This window comes from Aedes albopictus, chromosome 1, assembly GCF_035046485.1.
Source record: "Aedes albopictus strain Foshan chromosome 1, AalbF5, whole genome shotgun sequence".
NCBI lineage: Eukaryota > Metazoa > Arthropoda > Insecta > Diptera > Culicidae > Aedes > Aedes albopictus.
The window spans coordinates 285,359,930-285,377,323 of NC_085136.1; the positions used below are offsets into that span (position 1 = coordinate 285,359,930).

General features: G+C 44.5%; 2 protein-coding genes across 7 annotated transcripts in view; both read left to right on the plus strand.

Annotated features, from left to right (window-relative positions):
• LOC109414942 (peripheral plasma membrane protein CASK) overlaps positions 1 to 17,394 on the plus strand; it is a 676,441-nt gene that overhangs the window by 530,579 nt on the left and 128,468 nt on the right. The window lies entirely within an intron of this gene.
• On the plus strand, positions 1,650 to 12,220 carry LOC134285681 (uncharacterized). Of its 3 annotated transcripts, none has more exons than XR_009996536.1 (3): positions 1,650 to 3,223; positions 3,286 to 10,244; positions 10,307 to 12,220. XR_009996536.1 is itself a non-coding variant. In XM_062846928.1 (3 exons), exon 3 carries the CDS (start codon positions 3,603 to 3,605, stop codon positions 9,777 to 9,779), a length of 6,177 nt encoding a protein of 2,058 aa, XP_062702912.1. In that variant the 5' UTR covers positions 1,650 to 3,223; positions 3,286 to 3,445; positions 3,501 to 3,602; the 3' UTR covers positions 9,780 to 12,220. The 3 variants fall into 3 exon arrangements, 2 of the variants coding, with proteins under 2 accessions (XP_062702912.1, XP_062702911.1); XM_062846928.1 differs by having other exon boundaries at positions 3,286 to 3,445; positions 3,501 to 12,220; XM_062846927.1 differs by having other exon boundaries at positions 3,286 to 12,220.

Here is a 17,394-nt window from a genome sequence, read left to right on the forward strand (position 1 = left end):
CTAGCTAGTGCATCCTCCCACAGCTTGTCCGTCCATCTCTCACCACCGGAGAATACCTTCATACACGTGTTGTAGTCCACCGAAATGCCCCCCGTCCCTTCTTCACTGTGACAACTAATTAAGATAATGGCTATCGATTATGACCCGTTTTAATGGCACTTTGAGTGATTTCAATTTAGAGCTAATTGAAAGTTTGTTTTTTGAATAGGTGTTGCCCATTCTGGCAGCTCCGGTGATGTTTTGATGGCATCGGCCAGCACGCTGTCAGGCCACTGACTGTCGTTCCGTCACCTAGACGTGCCGATACACCGGAAAGGACATTTGTTTGCAACCGGATATTATCTGTTTAGTAGCGATTGAATAAACTCTTAAAATATGTTTTCATAACCTGTTTTAAGGTGTGTTTGATTGGCAATTTTCATTTGATGGCTGCTAGTGTATGTTAACGGTGGCTATTATACGGCTAGGCTCCAGTAATGCCTACAACTGATTGCTAACACTTTTTAAAATACCTTTTTTTATCACCACTCATGTTACTGTTTTGCGGCCAACCAGTGGAAGAGCTACATTATAAATACCCATAAAAGAGGCACTAATGTCTTACAAAGTTTATAAACAGATAAATTGGCGAAAAAAATATTTTCTATTCTGGTGGGATTTGAACTCACGACTCCCGAATTCCCTAGATAAGGAGCGTTAACCATCTAGACCATGGAGCAGGTAACAGTCCAGCCAAGTAGCAAGTGAACCTGAATGCGTTGTTCATCTACTTCGGTCCTTAGATATCCACTTTCATTACTCTCTGAGAGTGCCTACAAACAACAGTGGAAGCATGTATTTTGAGCGACAAGACCTTGGACAATACTGATGCCTGCGCGCGAAACTCATGGGAAGGGGTATGGGGGTAGCGTTTATTCACAACGCCCCTGTAACCTCCTGAGACTACTACAACATCTATGGATTCTCTAGAACATCACTGAGATGCCTAGAACAATCTATGAAAGCTCCCGGAATCCACTGAAACGCCCTTGAAACGCTTCTGAAAGCGCTCAGAACTCTTTTGGACGGCCATGAACCTTCTGATTCCCTGAGATCTCCTAGAACTCCTCTGAAACACTGGTCAACCACCTGAAACACCCATGTTACCTCTTGAAAGCCTCTGGAACTCTCTTGAAATTCACAGAAACTCCCTTAAAATTTCCTGAATCGCCCTCGATTCCCCCGGAAAATCCTAAAACTCTATGGAACACTACTGTAACGCTCCGGTAACATCCCCTTAAAAACTCCATGATGTAAGCGAGCAAAACAAACGTGTTCGAGGCCCCAAGAACGCCCCTGAAACCCCTTGAAAACACCTGAAATCCTCTATAACGACCCTGAACTCCGCTAAAACTCGATTTGAAACAAACTCCCGGAATCCACTGAAGCGCCCTTGGAACCCTTCTTAAAGGGCCTACAATCATTTGACTGTTGACCCTTCTGAAATTCCCTGAGATCTCCCGGAACACCCCTGGAACATCCATGTAACCTCTTCAAAGCTTCTGGAGCACTCTTGAAATTCCCTGAAACTCCCTCGATACTCCATGGAAAATCCTAAATCCCTCTGGAACACCCCTGTAACACTCTGGTAATACACATGATACCCCTTGAAAACCACTGGAGCGCTCTTGAAATACACGGAAACATCCCCGAACACCCTGAAATGCCACTGAAATCTCTTAAAACATCCCTGAAACCCCTCTGAAAACTTCTGGAATGCCTCAGAAAGCACTGGGAACAATCCGGGAACCCCTTGTAGAAACTTTGAAACATCGTGGAATACTCCTGAAAACCTTTGAAAATGCTTTGTAACACCCCTGAAGTCATTTGAAAACCTTTGCAACGACCCTGACATTTTCAAAAACACCCCTGCAACCTCTTTGAAACATCTTGCAGGGTGGCCACAGATTCGGGAAATTCGGGAAATGCGGGAAAAAGTCGGGAATTGCAATTCATCGGGAAAAATGCGGGAATAAGTCGGGAATTTTGTTTATGATCGGGATTTTTTAATTGATGTGTAATGCCCTCAGAATGTAAATTCAAACCATCTAGGTTAACATTTCACTCATTTAAAATCATATACAATATACTATACTTCTATCCTTCCCTCCAAAGCCTCACGAAGAAAATTACGAAATTAAAACATTTGATAATGATGACCATTGGTTTCTGAATTGTGAGCGATTTTTAGCCCAAGGCTAGTTGAGTTCATCTCAGGACCCACGCTTTACTTCCCGAAATTCTTCCTTATGAGTGTGTCGAGAGAGGGATTCGCTCCTAGGTCCTCGGCTTGGTGTTTTAACCATCACACCAGGTCCGCTCCACAGTGAGTGATTTCTTGTTTAATAGAGATTATCCGGATGACAGCTTAACTCTAGTAGGATGTTGAGGCCAATATGGCACAGACAGGCACACTGAACGTGCACTCTGGTTTTCTTTATAGAGTCTTTCAAAATATCTTCTGCAAAATTTCAAGAAAAACTGCTTAAGGAACTCCTGATGTTACCGAAAATATTAACACCTGCCTTTTTTAGGAAACAAGTGTAAACATCGTAGAGGTTTTTTACCTATATCTTAAGGTGAAACTTCAAGAAATCCCTTTGATCTTTTGCATACAAACTTTAGAAGCACAAATCTGACGAACGAAGCGACGAACTAAGCCGCACTTGTTAATCGTGGCTTTGCTCACTTAAAAAAAGAGGCAGCTTTTCCAAATCGAGCGCATTTGCTTATGTCACGTCTCCCCCCTGCGACGATTCAACTGTGGCAATTCGAAGCTGTGGCCACCACAGTGGATGATCTATCAGCGAATGATAGATAGCGACTGATAAAACGTCAACGGCATGATCTAGCAAAATAAGGATTCATAGTTGTAAATTCGCTGTGCCATGATGACTATGCATGTTGCTCCCGAAGTTGAAATTTAGTGGATTTCCAAACGCGATATTATTGATTTAGATTATTTCTCATTCCAAAAAACCAATTGGTGAAGGTGTACGATCTTTAGTTATTATAAAATAGATAGCGAAGTGATTGATAGTGTAGGCAAATCGGTAAATTGAAAATGTTCATGAAGATCGATAACACAATTCTCAAATTTCTATTTAGTCTCTATTACAGTCCGTTCGCGACTATTTAGGACTATATATATCCTCCGAGTCAAATTCGATTCGTAAATCAAATAGTAAGATTTCGATAATTTATCTAGTTCAATGTATACTTACGATACGGATTATGTACCACTAGGTCCTGCAGAGAATTAGTAGTCCTACGAGATATACGACATTGCCGAATGATCCAATTGCTCTATTAACCGGAATAATTCAGCCTTACTAAACCACATCACTCTACGAGTATTCATTGAGAGGATACGATCCGACCTTTCTGAGATAGTTCGCCAAAAAATGTAGGTTTATGTGAAACAAATATCGGATATCGTGAACTAATAAACTTCTGTTTAGCTTTTAGCTTACCACACTGAAAACCACGGTTTGCTCAAAGGAATTTGGTCTGAAACCCCCCTCACAACATCCTAAAAGATTTTTTGAACGTGAGTACTCAGGATGGAAGGACATCACGATCAAGAATACACATGCAAATCCTGCAACCAGGATTCGTCGAAGAGCCACCTGATCGCATGTGATCAGTGCCGTCAGTGGGAGCATTTCAGCTGTGCTGGAGTGGATGAGACCATGCAGAGTCCATTTATTTGCAAGCAGTGCCGTGAGAAGGATGCAAATGGTTCGGCCATCTCTACCCGACTGCGTTCCCAATCCAAACGGGTGACGTCAGGTAAGGATTCGGGTAACAAACCAGCTTCGAACGTAGGAAGCAAGATTTCGTCTATTGCCTCTACCACTCGTTCGTCGGTCGTAAAGGCGCGTCTGCAACTGATCGAGGAGGAAGAGAGAATGAAACAACAGGAACTCGACGACCAAGGAGCACTGAGGAAACTTGAGCATGAAGAAGCTCATCGACAGCTGGAGCAGAAGAAGAAGCAGATGGAAGAGCAAAAAAAACTGATGGAAGAAGAATCTCTTCTGCGACAGCGGAAGTTAGAAGCGGACAAGGCGCAGTTAATGAAACAGCAACTCATCCGTAGAGAGTCAATGGAGAAGAAAAATGAAATCATGTTGCAGATCTCCGAAAGAGGCAGTGTGGTAGAATCGTCGACTAGCTCACGAGCCAAGGTATCCGACTGGCTGGCAAAAAACTCACCTCATGCGATAAATGATGAGAACTTATCGGAGAATCGTAATTATCGTCAAACCGAATTTGTTCGAACGGCCCCAAAAGGTGTTTCGTCAAAGACCATCGAATTACCACCCAATAGAGCAACCGTTTCCAAACCACCTGTGTACCAGTTGGGAGTTCAAGCTGCAAGTCATCATCTTCAGCCTCCAGTTCTTCCCACTCACTTGACTGCGACAGATCGTGGTCCTGAACCCACTAACAGGGACAGATTCGATGGCGTTCAGTCGACCACAGTCCGTGAACCGTTCCAGCGATTTGTGGTTTCTTCAAGGCCTTCCCTACCGTACCCTGCTGCGGTGAATCAGCTGGAGAATCGGCAAGCTTGCACACCATACAACCAGCAAGAACCATCCTGGGACGCTCCTACCCGATATAGTGCAGTACCGAGACTACAGACGGCGATACCGAGGCCGAATCCCTTTCATCAGTCTGCTTCGGAACATCATCAACCTTTAGGCGTTCCAGATCATGATCCAGCGTTTGTAAATCCAGTTGGGAGATGCAATACGGTGCACAGCGAGAACACTCCATATCTGGATTCGCCGGGGATACTAACTTCGCAACAAATTGCGGCTCGTCAAGTCGTTGGTAAGGATCTACCCCAGTTCGGTGGGAATCCAGCTGACTGGCCAATGTTTATTAGTAGCCTTGAGCAGTCTACGGTTACGTGTGGATATTCCAATGCCGAAAACCTTGTGCGTCTTCAGAGATGCTTGACCGGACACGCACGAGAATCAGTTCGTAGTAGACTTCTACTTCCTGCTAACGTACCACACGTCATCAGTACACTACGCACACTGTACGGTCGCCCGGAGCTGTTGATTCGGTCGCTACATGAAAAAATACGTAGAACTCCTGGACCCAGACACGACCGCCCAGAATCGATTCTGGAATTTGGCTTGGCGGTTCAAAACTTTGTCGATCATCTTCAGGCAGCTGAACAGGTAGAGCACCTGTCCAATCCAATGCTGATGCAAGAGTTGGTTGAGAAGCTGCCAGGGCCTATGAGAATGGATTGGGCAACATTCAAGAACCTTCAACCACGTGCAACTGTTTTGACGTTCGGTGACTTCATGGCCAGACTAGTAAGTGCGGCTAGTGAAGTATGCTTCGAGCTTCCGGGAGTGCCAAAAGGAAGAGACGTTGAGACGAAGGAGCGACCAAGAGAGAAGGCAAGAATTCAAACGCATTCCACCGAAGATAATTCATCAGCAGTCGTAACGGTTCAGAAACCAGTTAAAGCTTGCCGAATGTGCGATCGCGAAGGTCATCGAGTTTCTGAGTGCATCGCATTTAAGCAGCTGAACCTAGAGGATCGCTGGAAGCGAGTACAAGAGAAGGACCTCTGCAGAACCTGCCTGAATAATCATGGAAAATGGCCGTGCAGGTCGTGGAAGGGATGCGGATTTCAAGGATGCCGGCTCAGACATCACACTCTTCTTCATTCACCAGCTGAACCTGTCACATCAAGCCATTCAGTAAATGTTTCAGCGAACAAACTCTCAGGGTACGATGGCCAACCGTTATTCAGAATTCTACCTGTCGTACTCAACGCGAACGGTAAAAGTGTAACGGTTTTCGCATTCATAGATGAAGGATCGCAGATAACGATGCTAGAAGAGAGGATTGCCAAGGAACTTGGCATTTCTGGCCCCAGGAAACCGCTCACCCTACAGTGGACGGGTAATGTGAGACGTAACGAGATACGATCAGAAGAAGTCAGTCTTGAAATATCAGGGAAACACAGTGAAACCCGCTACGACCTTCAGAATGCGCGTACAGTTAGTAGTCTGCTTCTGCCAGTGCAGAAGATGGACTACAAGAGGATGACTTCTTGTTTCCCATATCTCAAAGGACTCCCGATAGATGACTATGATTTAGTACAACCGAAGTTACTCATCGGCCTGGACAATCTCCGTCTCGGAGTTCCGCTAAAGATACGCGAGGGAGGATCATCCGATCCTATTGCCGCCAAATGTCGCCTTGGATGGAGTATATACGGTCGTGTTTCCTCTAACCCGGTACCACGAGCAATCGTCAACTTCCATACTCCTGTACCATGTAACTCGGACGAGCTTCTAAACGAACAACTGCGTGATTTCTTCGCGTTGGACTGCAGCGGAATATCTAAACCAAACGAGAAGCTTGAGTCGGACGAAGACAAAAGAGCAAGGAAATTAATGGAGGACACAACGAGGCGTACTACCACCGGTTTCGAAACGGGTCTTCTCTGGAAAGTCGATGATCGGGCATTCCCGGAGACGTACCCAATGGCGATTCGTCGAATGAAGTCACTGGAGAAGAAATTGGGGGCTAATCAGTTGCTCGCGCAGCGCGTTAATGAGCAGATCCTTGACTTTGAGAGAAAGGGATACATACGCAAACTAAGCGAGACGGAATCAGCGGCTATCGATCCACGGAAGACTTGGTTTCTTCCCCTTGGGGTTGTAATTAGTCCGAAGAAGCCTGGTAAAATTCGACTCATCTGGGATGCAGCTGCAAAGGTGGATGGAATCTCGTTCAACTCATATTTGCTGAAAGGTCCCGACCTACTCACTCCTCTACCCCGAGTGCTATGCGGATTTCGTTTGTTTCCGGTAGCAGTATCTGGAGATATCAGGGAGATGTTTCTCCAAATTCGGCTGAAACCGAGTGATCAGAATGCTCAGATGTTCATCTACCGGGATAATCCCGGCGATCCAGTTCAAGTCTATGCGATTAACGTCACGATGTTCGGTTCCACCTGCTCCCCGTCATCAGCACAGTTCGTCAAGAACATCAACGCCGAACAGTACGCCGTACACTATCCTCGTGCGGCGGCGGCCATTAAGGAGCATCACTACGTGGATGACTACCTGGACAGCTTCAGATCTATCGATGAAGCTATACAGGTAGTGAATGACGTAAAGTTAGTTCATTCCAAGGGTGGATTTGAAATTCGCAACTTTTTGTCTAACGAGACCGAAGTGCTGCGGCGAACTGGGGAGATCGAACCAGATTCGTCGAAAGAGCTTGCTCTCGTACGTGGCGAGGCTACCGAGTCAGTACTAGGGATGAAATGGATACCTGCCGAAGACGTGTTTACGTATACATTTGCAATGCGTGAAGATTTGCGGGTTGTTCTAGAAGAAAACTACATCCCAACGAAACGTGAAGTCCTGAAGGTGATCATGAGTCTTTTCGACCCTCTGGGGTTCGTCGCATTCTTCTTAGTCCACGGAAAGGTGTTGATGCAGGATGTCTGGGCTTCGGGAATCGGTTGGGACGAAAAAATAAATGAACAACACTTCCTCCGTTGGCGCCAGTGGACAGCCAACTTTTCGCAACTGGACACCTTGAAGATCCCTCGGTGTTATTTCCGTTCTCCATTCCCTAAAAATCTCGACCAACTCGAGATTCATATTCTTGTCGATGCTAGTGATTCTGCGTACGCCTGCGTGGCGTACTATCGACTGGAAACTGATAATGGAATTCAAATATCATTGATTTGCGCGAAAACCAAGGTGGCTCCTCTGAAAGTACTGTCCATACCCCGTCTGGAATTGAAGGCAGCGATATTGGGTGTCCGCATGTTGGAGTCCATTGAAGGGTATCACACATATTCCATCAACCGCCGAGTGCTCTGGAGCGATTCGAGCACGGTGCTAGCGTGGATCCGGTCAGAACATCGTCGTTACAACAAATTTGTTGCTGTCCGCATAGGGGAGATCCTCACTACAACTGATGTAAGAGAATGGAGATGGGTTCCATCTAAGCTTAATACAGCCGACCTTGCCACTAAATGGGGAAACACTCCAGATTTCTCCTCGGATAGCGCATGGCTTAGTGGGCCATCGTTCCTTAACCAGCCGGAAGCATTATGGCCTCGACAAACTACAATCATCACGACGTGTGAGGAATTGCGACCGAATCATACACATACAACGATTTCTCCGCTGCTTGATGTATCCAGGTTTAGTAGTTGGATTCGCTTGCAACGAACAGTGGCATTCGTTCTACGGTTTATCGACAACTTACGCCGGAAGCGGAGTGGTTCTGTATCGCGAGTTGGTATCCTATGTCAGGACGAGTTGCGGCAAGCTGAGATGACACTCTGGAAAGTAGCGCAGGCTGAAGCTTATTCCGAAGAAATGTCTATTCTGTCGGAAACACAGGGGCCTCCCGATGGACGTCACCGACTTGTCTCAAAGTCTAGTACAATCTACAAGTGTTGGCCATTCATCGACGAACATGGAGTACTACGACAACGTGGAAGAATCGGTGCAGCAACCTTTGCACCGACCGAAGCTAAGTACCCCGCAATTCTCCCCAGACAGCATCCAATAACGTTCCTTATTACAGACTGGTATCATCGCCGTTTCCGCCACGCCAACCGGGAGACCGTAACAAATGAAATGCGACAACGATTCGAGATTGCCAAGCTACGCGCCTTGATTGAGAAGGTTACGAAAAACTGCATGTGGTGTCGACTGAAGAAAGCTCTGCCGAGTCCGCCGGCGATGGCTCCGCTTCCAGCAGCCCGGCTACAGCCATTCGTCCGTCCATTTACCTCAGTCGGAGTCGATTACTTTGGACCAGTACTGGTGAGAGTTGGGAGGAGCTCCGTAAAGAGATGGGTAGCCTTGTTTACCTGTCTTACGATTCGCGCAGTGCACTTGGAGGTAGTCCATAGCATGTCTACCGAGTCTTGCGTCATGGCAGTGCGACGCTTCATAGCACGGCGAGGGTGTCCAGCCGAATTCTTTTCGGATAACGGAACATGTTTCCAAGGTGCAAGTAAGGAGCTGCAAAAAGAAGTGATGGAAACACGGAACAACGCTCTAGAAAAGACGTTTACGACTGCAAAGACTCGATGGTGCTTTATTCCACCAGCCGCTCCCCATATGGGAGGCGCATGGGAGCGCCTCGTGCGGTCCGTAAAGGTGGCTCTAGGATCTGTAACCGACGTTCCCCGTAAACCAGATGACGAAGTCTTTGAAACAGTTTTGCTAGAGGCCGAGGCCTTGATAAATTCAAGACCTCTCACCTACATCCCACTAGAATCTGCGGACCAGGAGGCCATCACACCAAACCATTTTCTTCTGGGGTCCTCCAACGGTGATAAGTTCCTACCAACCGATCCCATTGACAGTCCAACGATCTTGAGGCATAGCTGGAAACTTGCCCAAGCCATAACACAAGTGTTCTGGACAAGGTGGATTAAGGAATATCTACCGGTGATCACACGTAGAACGAAATGGTTCGGTGAAGTTCGGGACATAGCTGTAGGTGACTTGGTGTTGGTTGTGGCTGGAACGGCGAAGGACCAGTGGATTCGAGGTCGAGTGGAAACGGTAACTCCGGGACGCGACGGGAGAGTCCGGCAAGCCCTAGTCCAAACCGCAACAGGATTTCTTCGACGGCCAGTAGTGAAACTGGCATTACTCGACGTGCTGGAGAATAGTGAACCCAAGCAGGAAGCTCTTAAGGAACCAGTACGGAACTAGGGTTCACGGGAGGGGGGATGTCACGTCTCCCCCCTGCGACGATTCAACTGTGGCAATTCGAAGCTGTGGCCACCACAGTGGATGATCTATCAGCGAATGATAGATAGCGACTGATAAAACGTCAACGGCATGATCTAGCAAAATAAGGATTCATAGTTGTAAATTCGCTGTGCCATGATGACTATGCATGTTGCTCCCGAAGTTGAAATTTAGTGGATTTCCAAACGCGATATTATTGATTTAGATTATTTCTCATTCCAAAAAACCAATTGGTGAAGGTGTACGATCTTTAGTTATTATAAAATAGATAGCGAAGTGATTGATAGTGTAGGCGAATCGGTAAATTGAAAATGTTCATGAAGATCGATAACACAATTCTCAAATTTCTATTTCTATTACAGTCCGTTCGCGACTATTTAGGACTATATATATCCTCCGAGTCAAATTCGATTCGTAAATCAAATAGTAAGATTTCGATAATTTATCTAGTTCAATGTATACTTACGATACGGATTATGTACCACTAGGTCCTGCAGAGAATTAGTAGTCCTACGAGATATACGACATTGCCGAATGATCCAATTGCTCTATTAACCGGAATAATTCAGCCTTACTAAACCACATCACTCTACGAGTATTCATTGAGAGGATACGATCCGACCTTTCTGAGATAGTTCGCCAAAAAATGTAGGTTTATGTGAAACAAATATCGGATATCGTGAACTAATAAACTTCTGTTTAGCTTTTAGCTTACCACACTGAAAACCACGGTTTGCTCAAAGGAATTTGGTCTGAAACCCCCCTCACAACAGCTTACGAATTTTAAAGATTGATGCTTTTGAAAACGTGAGTGGGGGTCAGAGCCGGCCATTGTGGCAGCCATATTTGGATTGTCTGAAGTTTCTCCTTAATGCGAATCTGAAGAATTGCTTCATGTCCTTCTTGAAACTATTCATAGAAGCAATTCTGTAGAATTTTTGGCGAGGATTATTACTCAAATCTAGAAAGTTGAAAAACAGAAGAACGCCTCAAGTACTGGAAGAATTTTAAGCCCATTTCTTAAATTCTTTCAGTCTTGAATGGAAGGTTAATCAAATTCTCTGAATGCAACTTAATTATGGCTGTACAAGGTTCATTTCAAACTCATAAAGCAATTTGATAAAAAATGGATACTTTTTTGGCTTCAGCGCTATAATATTTTTCAAAAGATGTATCCACTACTCATCAGTTTCCAATTATTCACGAGTTTCCAAGAGAGTTCTTAAAAACTGAGATTAGAAATTGAGTCAAAGTTTTATTTTTCAGGGATTGAGGATTTCTCTACAAATTCAACTAAAAATTGCTTTCTGAATAAAAATCCTCAGATATTTTTTTTTTGAGGAAAATTACTCTAAGAAATTTGTCACAGTTAATCCCATGCGAAACTCCTGCTAAAATCTCCAGTGCAAACTGTTTGAGAAATGCACAGAGAAGCTAGTTTTACTAGAGATTTTCCTAGGGTTTGCTATATAAATCTCACTTTTTTTTTCTTTTGTTGTCCCTCGACGTTAACCCGAAGGCCATTTTCCCTGAATAAATCTCCTGGGAGACCTCAACAACCCTCTCTGTATTGGAAACATTGAACTATGTATAATTTAATGGATTTTGACTGTTTTGACTATTTTTTTAGTCTGGAGGTTTGCATATGAGCTTGGAACTCTTACGGAATTTCATTTATTTATGAATTAATCAATTAATTATGTATCAACCTAATTATTGAATAGACTTCCATATTTTTTACCAGCAGAGTGTATGAAAAAAGATCACATACATTTATACGAAACTTTTCACTCAACTTCTTCCAGAATTTCTCGAAGAATTTCATCATAAAACAATCCAATAATTCAATTGAAACTACCTATAGGAATTGTACCTGAATTACATCATGAATTCCATCACTCAGAACTCCCGTGTACGCTATCCCTAAGCAATTCACCAGAGAATACTGCAGTTGTATATCCAGATTGGTAATTAGAACTTCAGCATGTATATTTTAACCTTTCTAAGATGTTAGGCTAAGCGCATCACGGTGATGAAGAGCACGTTTAGCGAGCCTGTCTGGGTCATAACATCTTACTAGGATTAAGGAGTTCACAAAAAATCTTTTGGGAATTCCGATACAAATAAATTCAAATATGGATTTTTAAGCAAACTTGAAGCATATGTTACATGTGGAATTGTTTTGGTATGTTTTAACGTCTTCGAAAAATTACATAACTGTCCCAGTATGACAATGACATTATACATATTCCAGTAAATTTTACAGATCCACTTAAAAGTTTGAATTCTGGGATGTTTTGTAAGCTCCAAAAGCATATGGAGAAAAGTCGGGAAAATTTGAAGTCAATGCGGGAAAAAGTCGGGAAAAATGCGGGAATTTCATTTTTGATTTTGTGTGGCCACCCTGATCTTGATTGCTCAAAAATATCATAAACGGCCTCTTAAATACTTTGGACACCCCTGAAACTCCTCTTAACCCTGTTGACCCAGAGGGGTTATGTATGACCCCGGCGATGGAAGCGGGTAAATCAAACGTGTTCGAGGCCTGCGAGGCTGCACCAGCAGCGGCAAAATATTCCGTGTCCAAAGGATAAAATCCCCTGGAACGCCCCAGAAATCCTTTGGAAACCCTTAAAACACCTCCGAAACCCCTTTGAGTTATCTAGAGCACCTCTGAAGCCACTTGTGAACCCCACGAACGGCCCTGAAACCCCTATAAAACACCTGAAATCCTCTAGAACGACCATGAATTTTCTTAAAACTCAATTTGAGACAAAACCCCAGAATCCACTGAAATGCCCTTGAAACTCTTCTGAATGCTCCTTAAATCCTTTGGCACTTGACCCTTCCGGAAATTCCGTAAGATCTCCCAGAACACCACAGAAACAATGTTGAACCCTCTAGAACACCCATGTGACCTCTTGAAAACCTCTGGAGCGCCCCTGAAATTCCCTGAAACTCCATGGAAAATTCTAAATCCCTCTGGAACACCCCTATAACACTCCGGTAATATACATGAACTCCCCTGAAAACCCCTGGAGCGCTCTTGAAATACACGGGAACATCTCTGAAACGCCTCAGAAACTCCCTGAAAGGCCCCTCACGTCGCCTGATACGTCCCTGAAACCTCTTTAAAAACTTATGGAATGCCTCAGAAACCACTGGGAACGAACCGGAAACCCCTTGTAGTAGCTTTGAAACCTCGTGGAATACTCCTGAAAGTCCCTTAAATGGCCTGTAACACCCCTGAAGCTATTTGAAAACCCTTTCAATGACCCCGAAATCTCCAAGTATACCCCTGCAACCTCTTTGTAACATCTCGGACGCTCTAATGCCTCTTAGCCCTGTTGAACCGGAGAAGTCATGTGTGACCCCGGCGATGAAAGCGAGCAAAACAAACGTGTTCGAGGCCCTGATTAAATGACCTGGAACGCCCCTGAAACCCCTTAAAACTCTTGAAACACCTCCGAAACTCCTTTGAACACTGCTGCAACACCTGAATCCTCTGAAATCCCATGAATTCCCTGGAACACCCCTGAATCCACTTGAGAACTCCAGGAACGTCCTTGAAACCCCTTCAAAACACCTGAAATTCACATAAACGCCCTGAAAGTCCCTGAAACTCCCTCGATACCCCAGGAAAAATCCTAAAACTCCCTGGAATATCCCTGTAACACTACGGTAACACCACGACACTACCCATGGAACACTTTGAAAACTCCTGCAAAACTCTTGAAATAATCGGTAATATCCCTGGAACGCCCTTGAAACTTTCTGGAATACACCTGGAATTCTTGGGCAACTCTTTGAATTTTCTGAAACACCCCTGAAACTCTTTGAAAACTTCTGACACAACTTTGAAACCCACAGGAACATCCTGAAACCCCCTGGAACATTATGAAGCTCCCTGACAGTGTATGATCGCCACTGAAATCACCTGGAATGCCCCTGGAGCCTCTTACAATTGAACTTCTTCTGAAACCCCTTGAAACACCCCTTGAAATGCCCTGGAAAGCTCTCGAACCTCTTGAAACTACCTGAAATACCCCTACAGTACCTTTTTTTATGTCTTTATTATCGAGACTTTCAGCCCAAGGCTGGTGCGTCTCTATACAGTACCTTGTAACGTACCTGAAACCCCGTGGAACACCCCTGAAACCCTTTGAAATTCCCTGAAAAGTCCTGTAACACACCCCTGGAATGCCTCTCAAACTCTACATAATGCCCCTTAAAGCCCTGAAACACCCCTGAATCCCTTTGGAACGCCCCTGAAATCCACTGGAACACCCCATTCATCCTCTGGAAAGCCACTGAATTCACTCGATAACCCTTGTAACGTATCTGAAATCCCTTGCAAGACCCTGCGAAAACCCTTGAAACACCCTTGTCACCACTGGAACGCCATCTGAAGTCCCATGGAATACTCTTGTAGCGCCTCTGAAACCTCTTGCCTGCAGTACCCTGGTACGCCTCTGAAGCCCCTCGGAAACCTCTGGTACTTCAAAAGCATATCCCTTGAAACACCTTTGAAATAACCCTGAAATCGCCACAAGCCAATCAGCTTAGGTAACGCCAGTGTTTAACAAATGGATCACAGATGCAAAATTAAAGCATTATGATTTTCTGTCGGTTCTGTCTGTTCTGTCTGTCCTGTCTGTTGTGTCTGTTGTGTCTGTTCTGTCTGTTCTGTCTGTTCTGTCTGTTCTGTCTGTTCTGTCTGTTCTGTCTCTGTTCTATCTGTTCTGTCTCTGTTCTGTCTCTGTTCTGTCGCTGTTCTGTCTCTGTTCTGTCTCTGTTCTGTCTCTGTTCTGTCTCTGTTCTGTCTCTGTTCTGTCTCTGTTCTGTCTCTGTTCTGTCTCTGTTCTGTCTCTGTTCTGTCTCTGTTCTGTCTGTTCTGTCTCTGTTCTGTCTCTGTTCTGTCTCTGTTCTGTCTCTGTTCTGTCTTTGTTCTGTCTCTGTTCTGTCTCTGTTCTGTCTCTGTTTTATCTCTGTTCTGTCTCTGTTCTGTCTCTGTTCTGTCTCTGTTATGTCCCTGTTCTGTCTCTATTCTGTCTCTGTTCTGTCTCTGTTCTGTCTCTGTTCTGTGTCTGTTCTGTCTCTGTTCTGTCTCTGTTCTGTCTCTGTTATGTCCCTGTTCTGTCTCTATTCTGTCTCTGTTCTGTCTCTGTTCTGTCTCTGTTCTGTGTCTGTTCTGTCTCTGTTCTGTCTCTGTTCTGTCTCTGTTTTGTCTCTGTTCTGTCTCTGTTCTGTCTCTGTTCTGTCTCTGTTCTGTCTCTGTTCTGTCTCTGTTCTGTCTCTATTCTGTATCTGGTCTGTCTGTTCTGTCTGTTCTTTCTGTTCAAGTGGAAATTTTACCTGTCCTGATCATTTTGTCTATCCCCTGTTGTAAAAATGTTGCAAGAACAGGTGAGTCCAAAACATGTTTTAGGCAATCCATAAAATGCCTGATAAACAAATCCGAAATTTCCCATAATTAATTTCATAATTGCCAGTTGGGAATAAAGATATTTGTTATGTGTCGTTTATGTTTAAGTCGATACTTTTCTAGCCATAAAATAGTCTCAACCTCAAGCATTCTCGTACATTCTCACAGTCACAGTCGAAATGAAATATGCAATGATGAGTACCTACATCTCCGGGCTGGCTCCCGGTAGATGCAACAACTACGGCCGGAAACTATCATCCATTTTGTGGTGTATTTAATTTCCTCTCGAAGAAGACACGGCAACAAGAGGCCCAGCAAAGACGTATGATGCTTATGCGAACTACCCAGAGTAGGTGCTTATGCTTCGTCGACATGGTTTTATTTATAACGTGATGATGCATCGTAAAGGAGACTCGATTGCTGGAAAAGGTGTGTCATAAAGCTTTTAACCAGTTGTAAACAAAGTGAATGACCAGTTCGGAAAATGTGTGATAGAATGGAGTTATGCACCAATTTTAGATTATAATACAAATTAGTGGTAGTAATATTTGAAAAATTCCTTAAACAAAGTCTTCCGATTGGATAAAGATATAAAGGAGATGCAGTGTGAAAATGTCAAGTTCCAGATGCTTTAACTAGGAAAACATACATATAAAGTATGGAAACATTAGAATAGTCACGCCTTTAGAACACCATAATACTCATACATCCAACGTTACTCATATGAAACTCAGCGTAATGCATTGTAACTTCTGGAGTTCTAAGTCAAATGCCTCAAGCCATGCAAACTTTATCCCCTCTAAATTGCAAGTTTGGGTTTGCATTTGACACGTTGTTTGTCGAAGCACCAGCGTACAAACATCAGTCAGTTAGGTAAGCTCCAGGCGAATGGATCCCACCGTCCGTCGCCGTCTCATTATGCACTAATAACTCATGATGGAGCTCATGATGTGGTGGGATAACCAAACGCACTCGTAGCTTTCGTTGTAGGTTGGTAACAATCCAATGAAACCCCAAGGTGGCTGAACCCGTGAGCAAGCACACCCACCCAGTCAGTTAGTCAGTGGAGCTGGAGCCGTACTATAATCTCGAAAGTGAATCCTGACACGCCACGCCGCCGGGAGTCAGTATGGGTCCAAATATTTGAGCGTTGGCTTTCACGCTGCGCTATCCGCACCTACCTACTGAAAGTGTGGGAGCGCGGAGTGCGCGATGGCGTCGCCTACCGCAGCAAAGTCAAAAAGTTTGTCCGCATGTGGTTGTCTCCCGTCGTCTGTCCGAATGACGCTTTTCCCTAAGCTTCTGTGTGGGGCAGACACAATCTCTGGAATGCATGAACCCACACGCCAACATTTGGAAAGAGAACTTGTCCTGCACGGCGTTGGTGGAACAGGTTGATGAAAACTTAGTTACTATGGACATAGCTGGTGGAGTTGATGTCAGTTGAGAACCACTGCACTAACCGTTCTAACACAACCAACGAGCCAAGTGCGTTGGTTGACTGACGGACGTGCGGAAAGTTATTCTAAACTTTACAAATATTTGACGTTGCAACACTTCACTTTGGGCAGTACACGGCAGTATCCAACAGGGACAGAGATGAGCGGAACATGTACTACCTTGAGCTTGGTTGGGTTCGGCTACGCATGGATGGATGGCGATAAGAAGCCTTCAAGGCTTAAAACTTTGACGGGATGTTTCGGTGCAGTACTTGAAATACGGAGTTGTTAGCTAGAGGATTTTCGTGGCATGCTTGAACGGGTGCAAATTGGGGTCAGCTTGCGTATCCATCCTGTGTGAAACATTATTTAGGTATGTACAATTTGAACCTCCTGCAAATCATTTTAACATAACATTCACTACTAGGATAAATCGCCAATAGTTGCACACCCCATATGAAATGCACAGGGTGTAATAATTGGCGCTTTACCCTACTATGCTTGCATCACCACAAGGTTTTACCTGGTTTTGGGTTTGCCAAGAGTGTGATTCGGATTTTACAGTCCACAAACTGGCATCTATAAGTTTTAGAACATTGCCAACGTTTCGGTCTGGGGAGTGAACCTTCGTCAAGGGTCGGTTTTTAAATCATCAAGTTATACAACAACAAAACATTAGAAATCGAACCCTGAAGAAGATCCACTCCACGCA

Bases quoted from the DNA above. Each gene is read 5' to 3' on its own strand.
- LOC134285681 (XM_062846927.1), top strand. From the start codon at position 3,603: ATGGAAGGACATCACGATCAAGAATACACATGCAAATCCTGCAACCAG.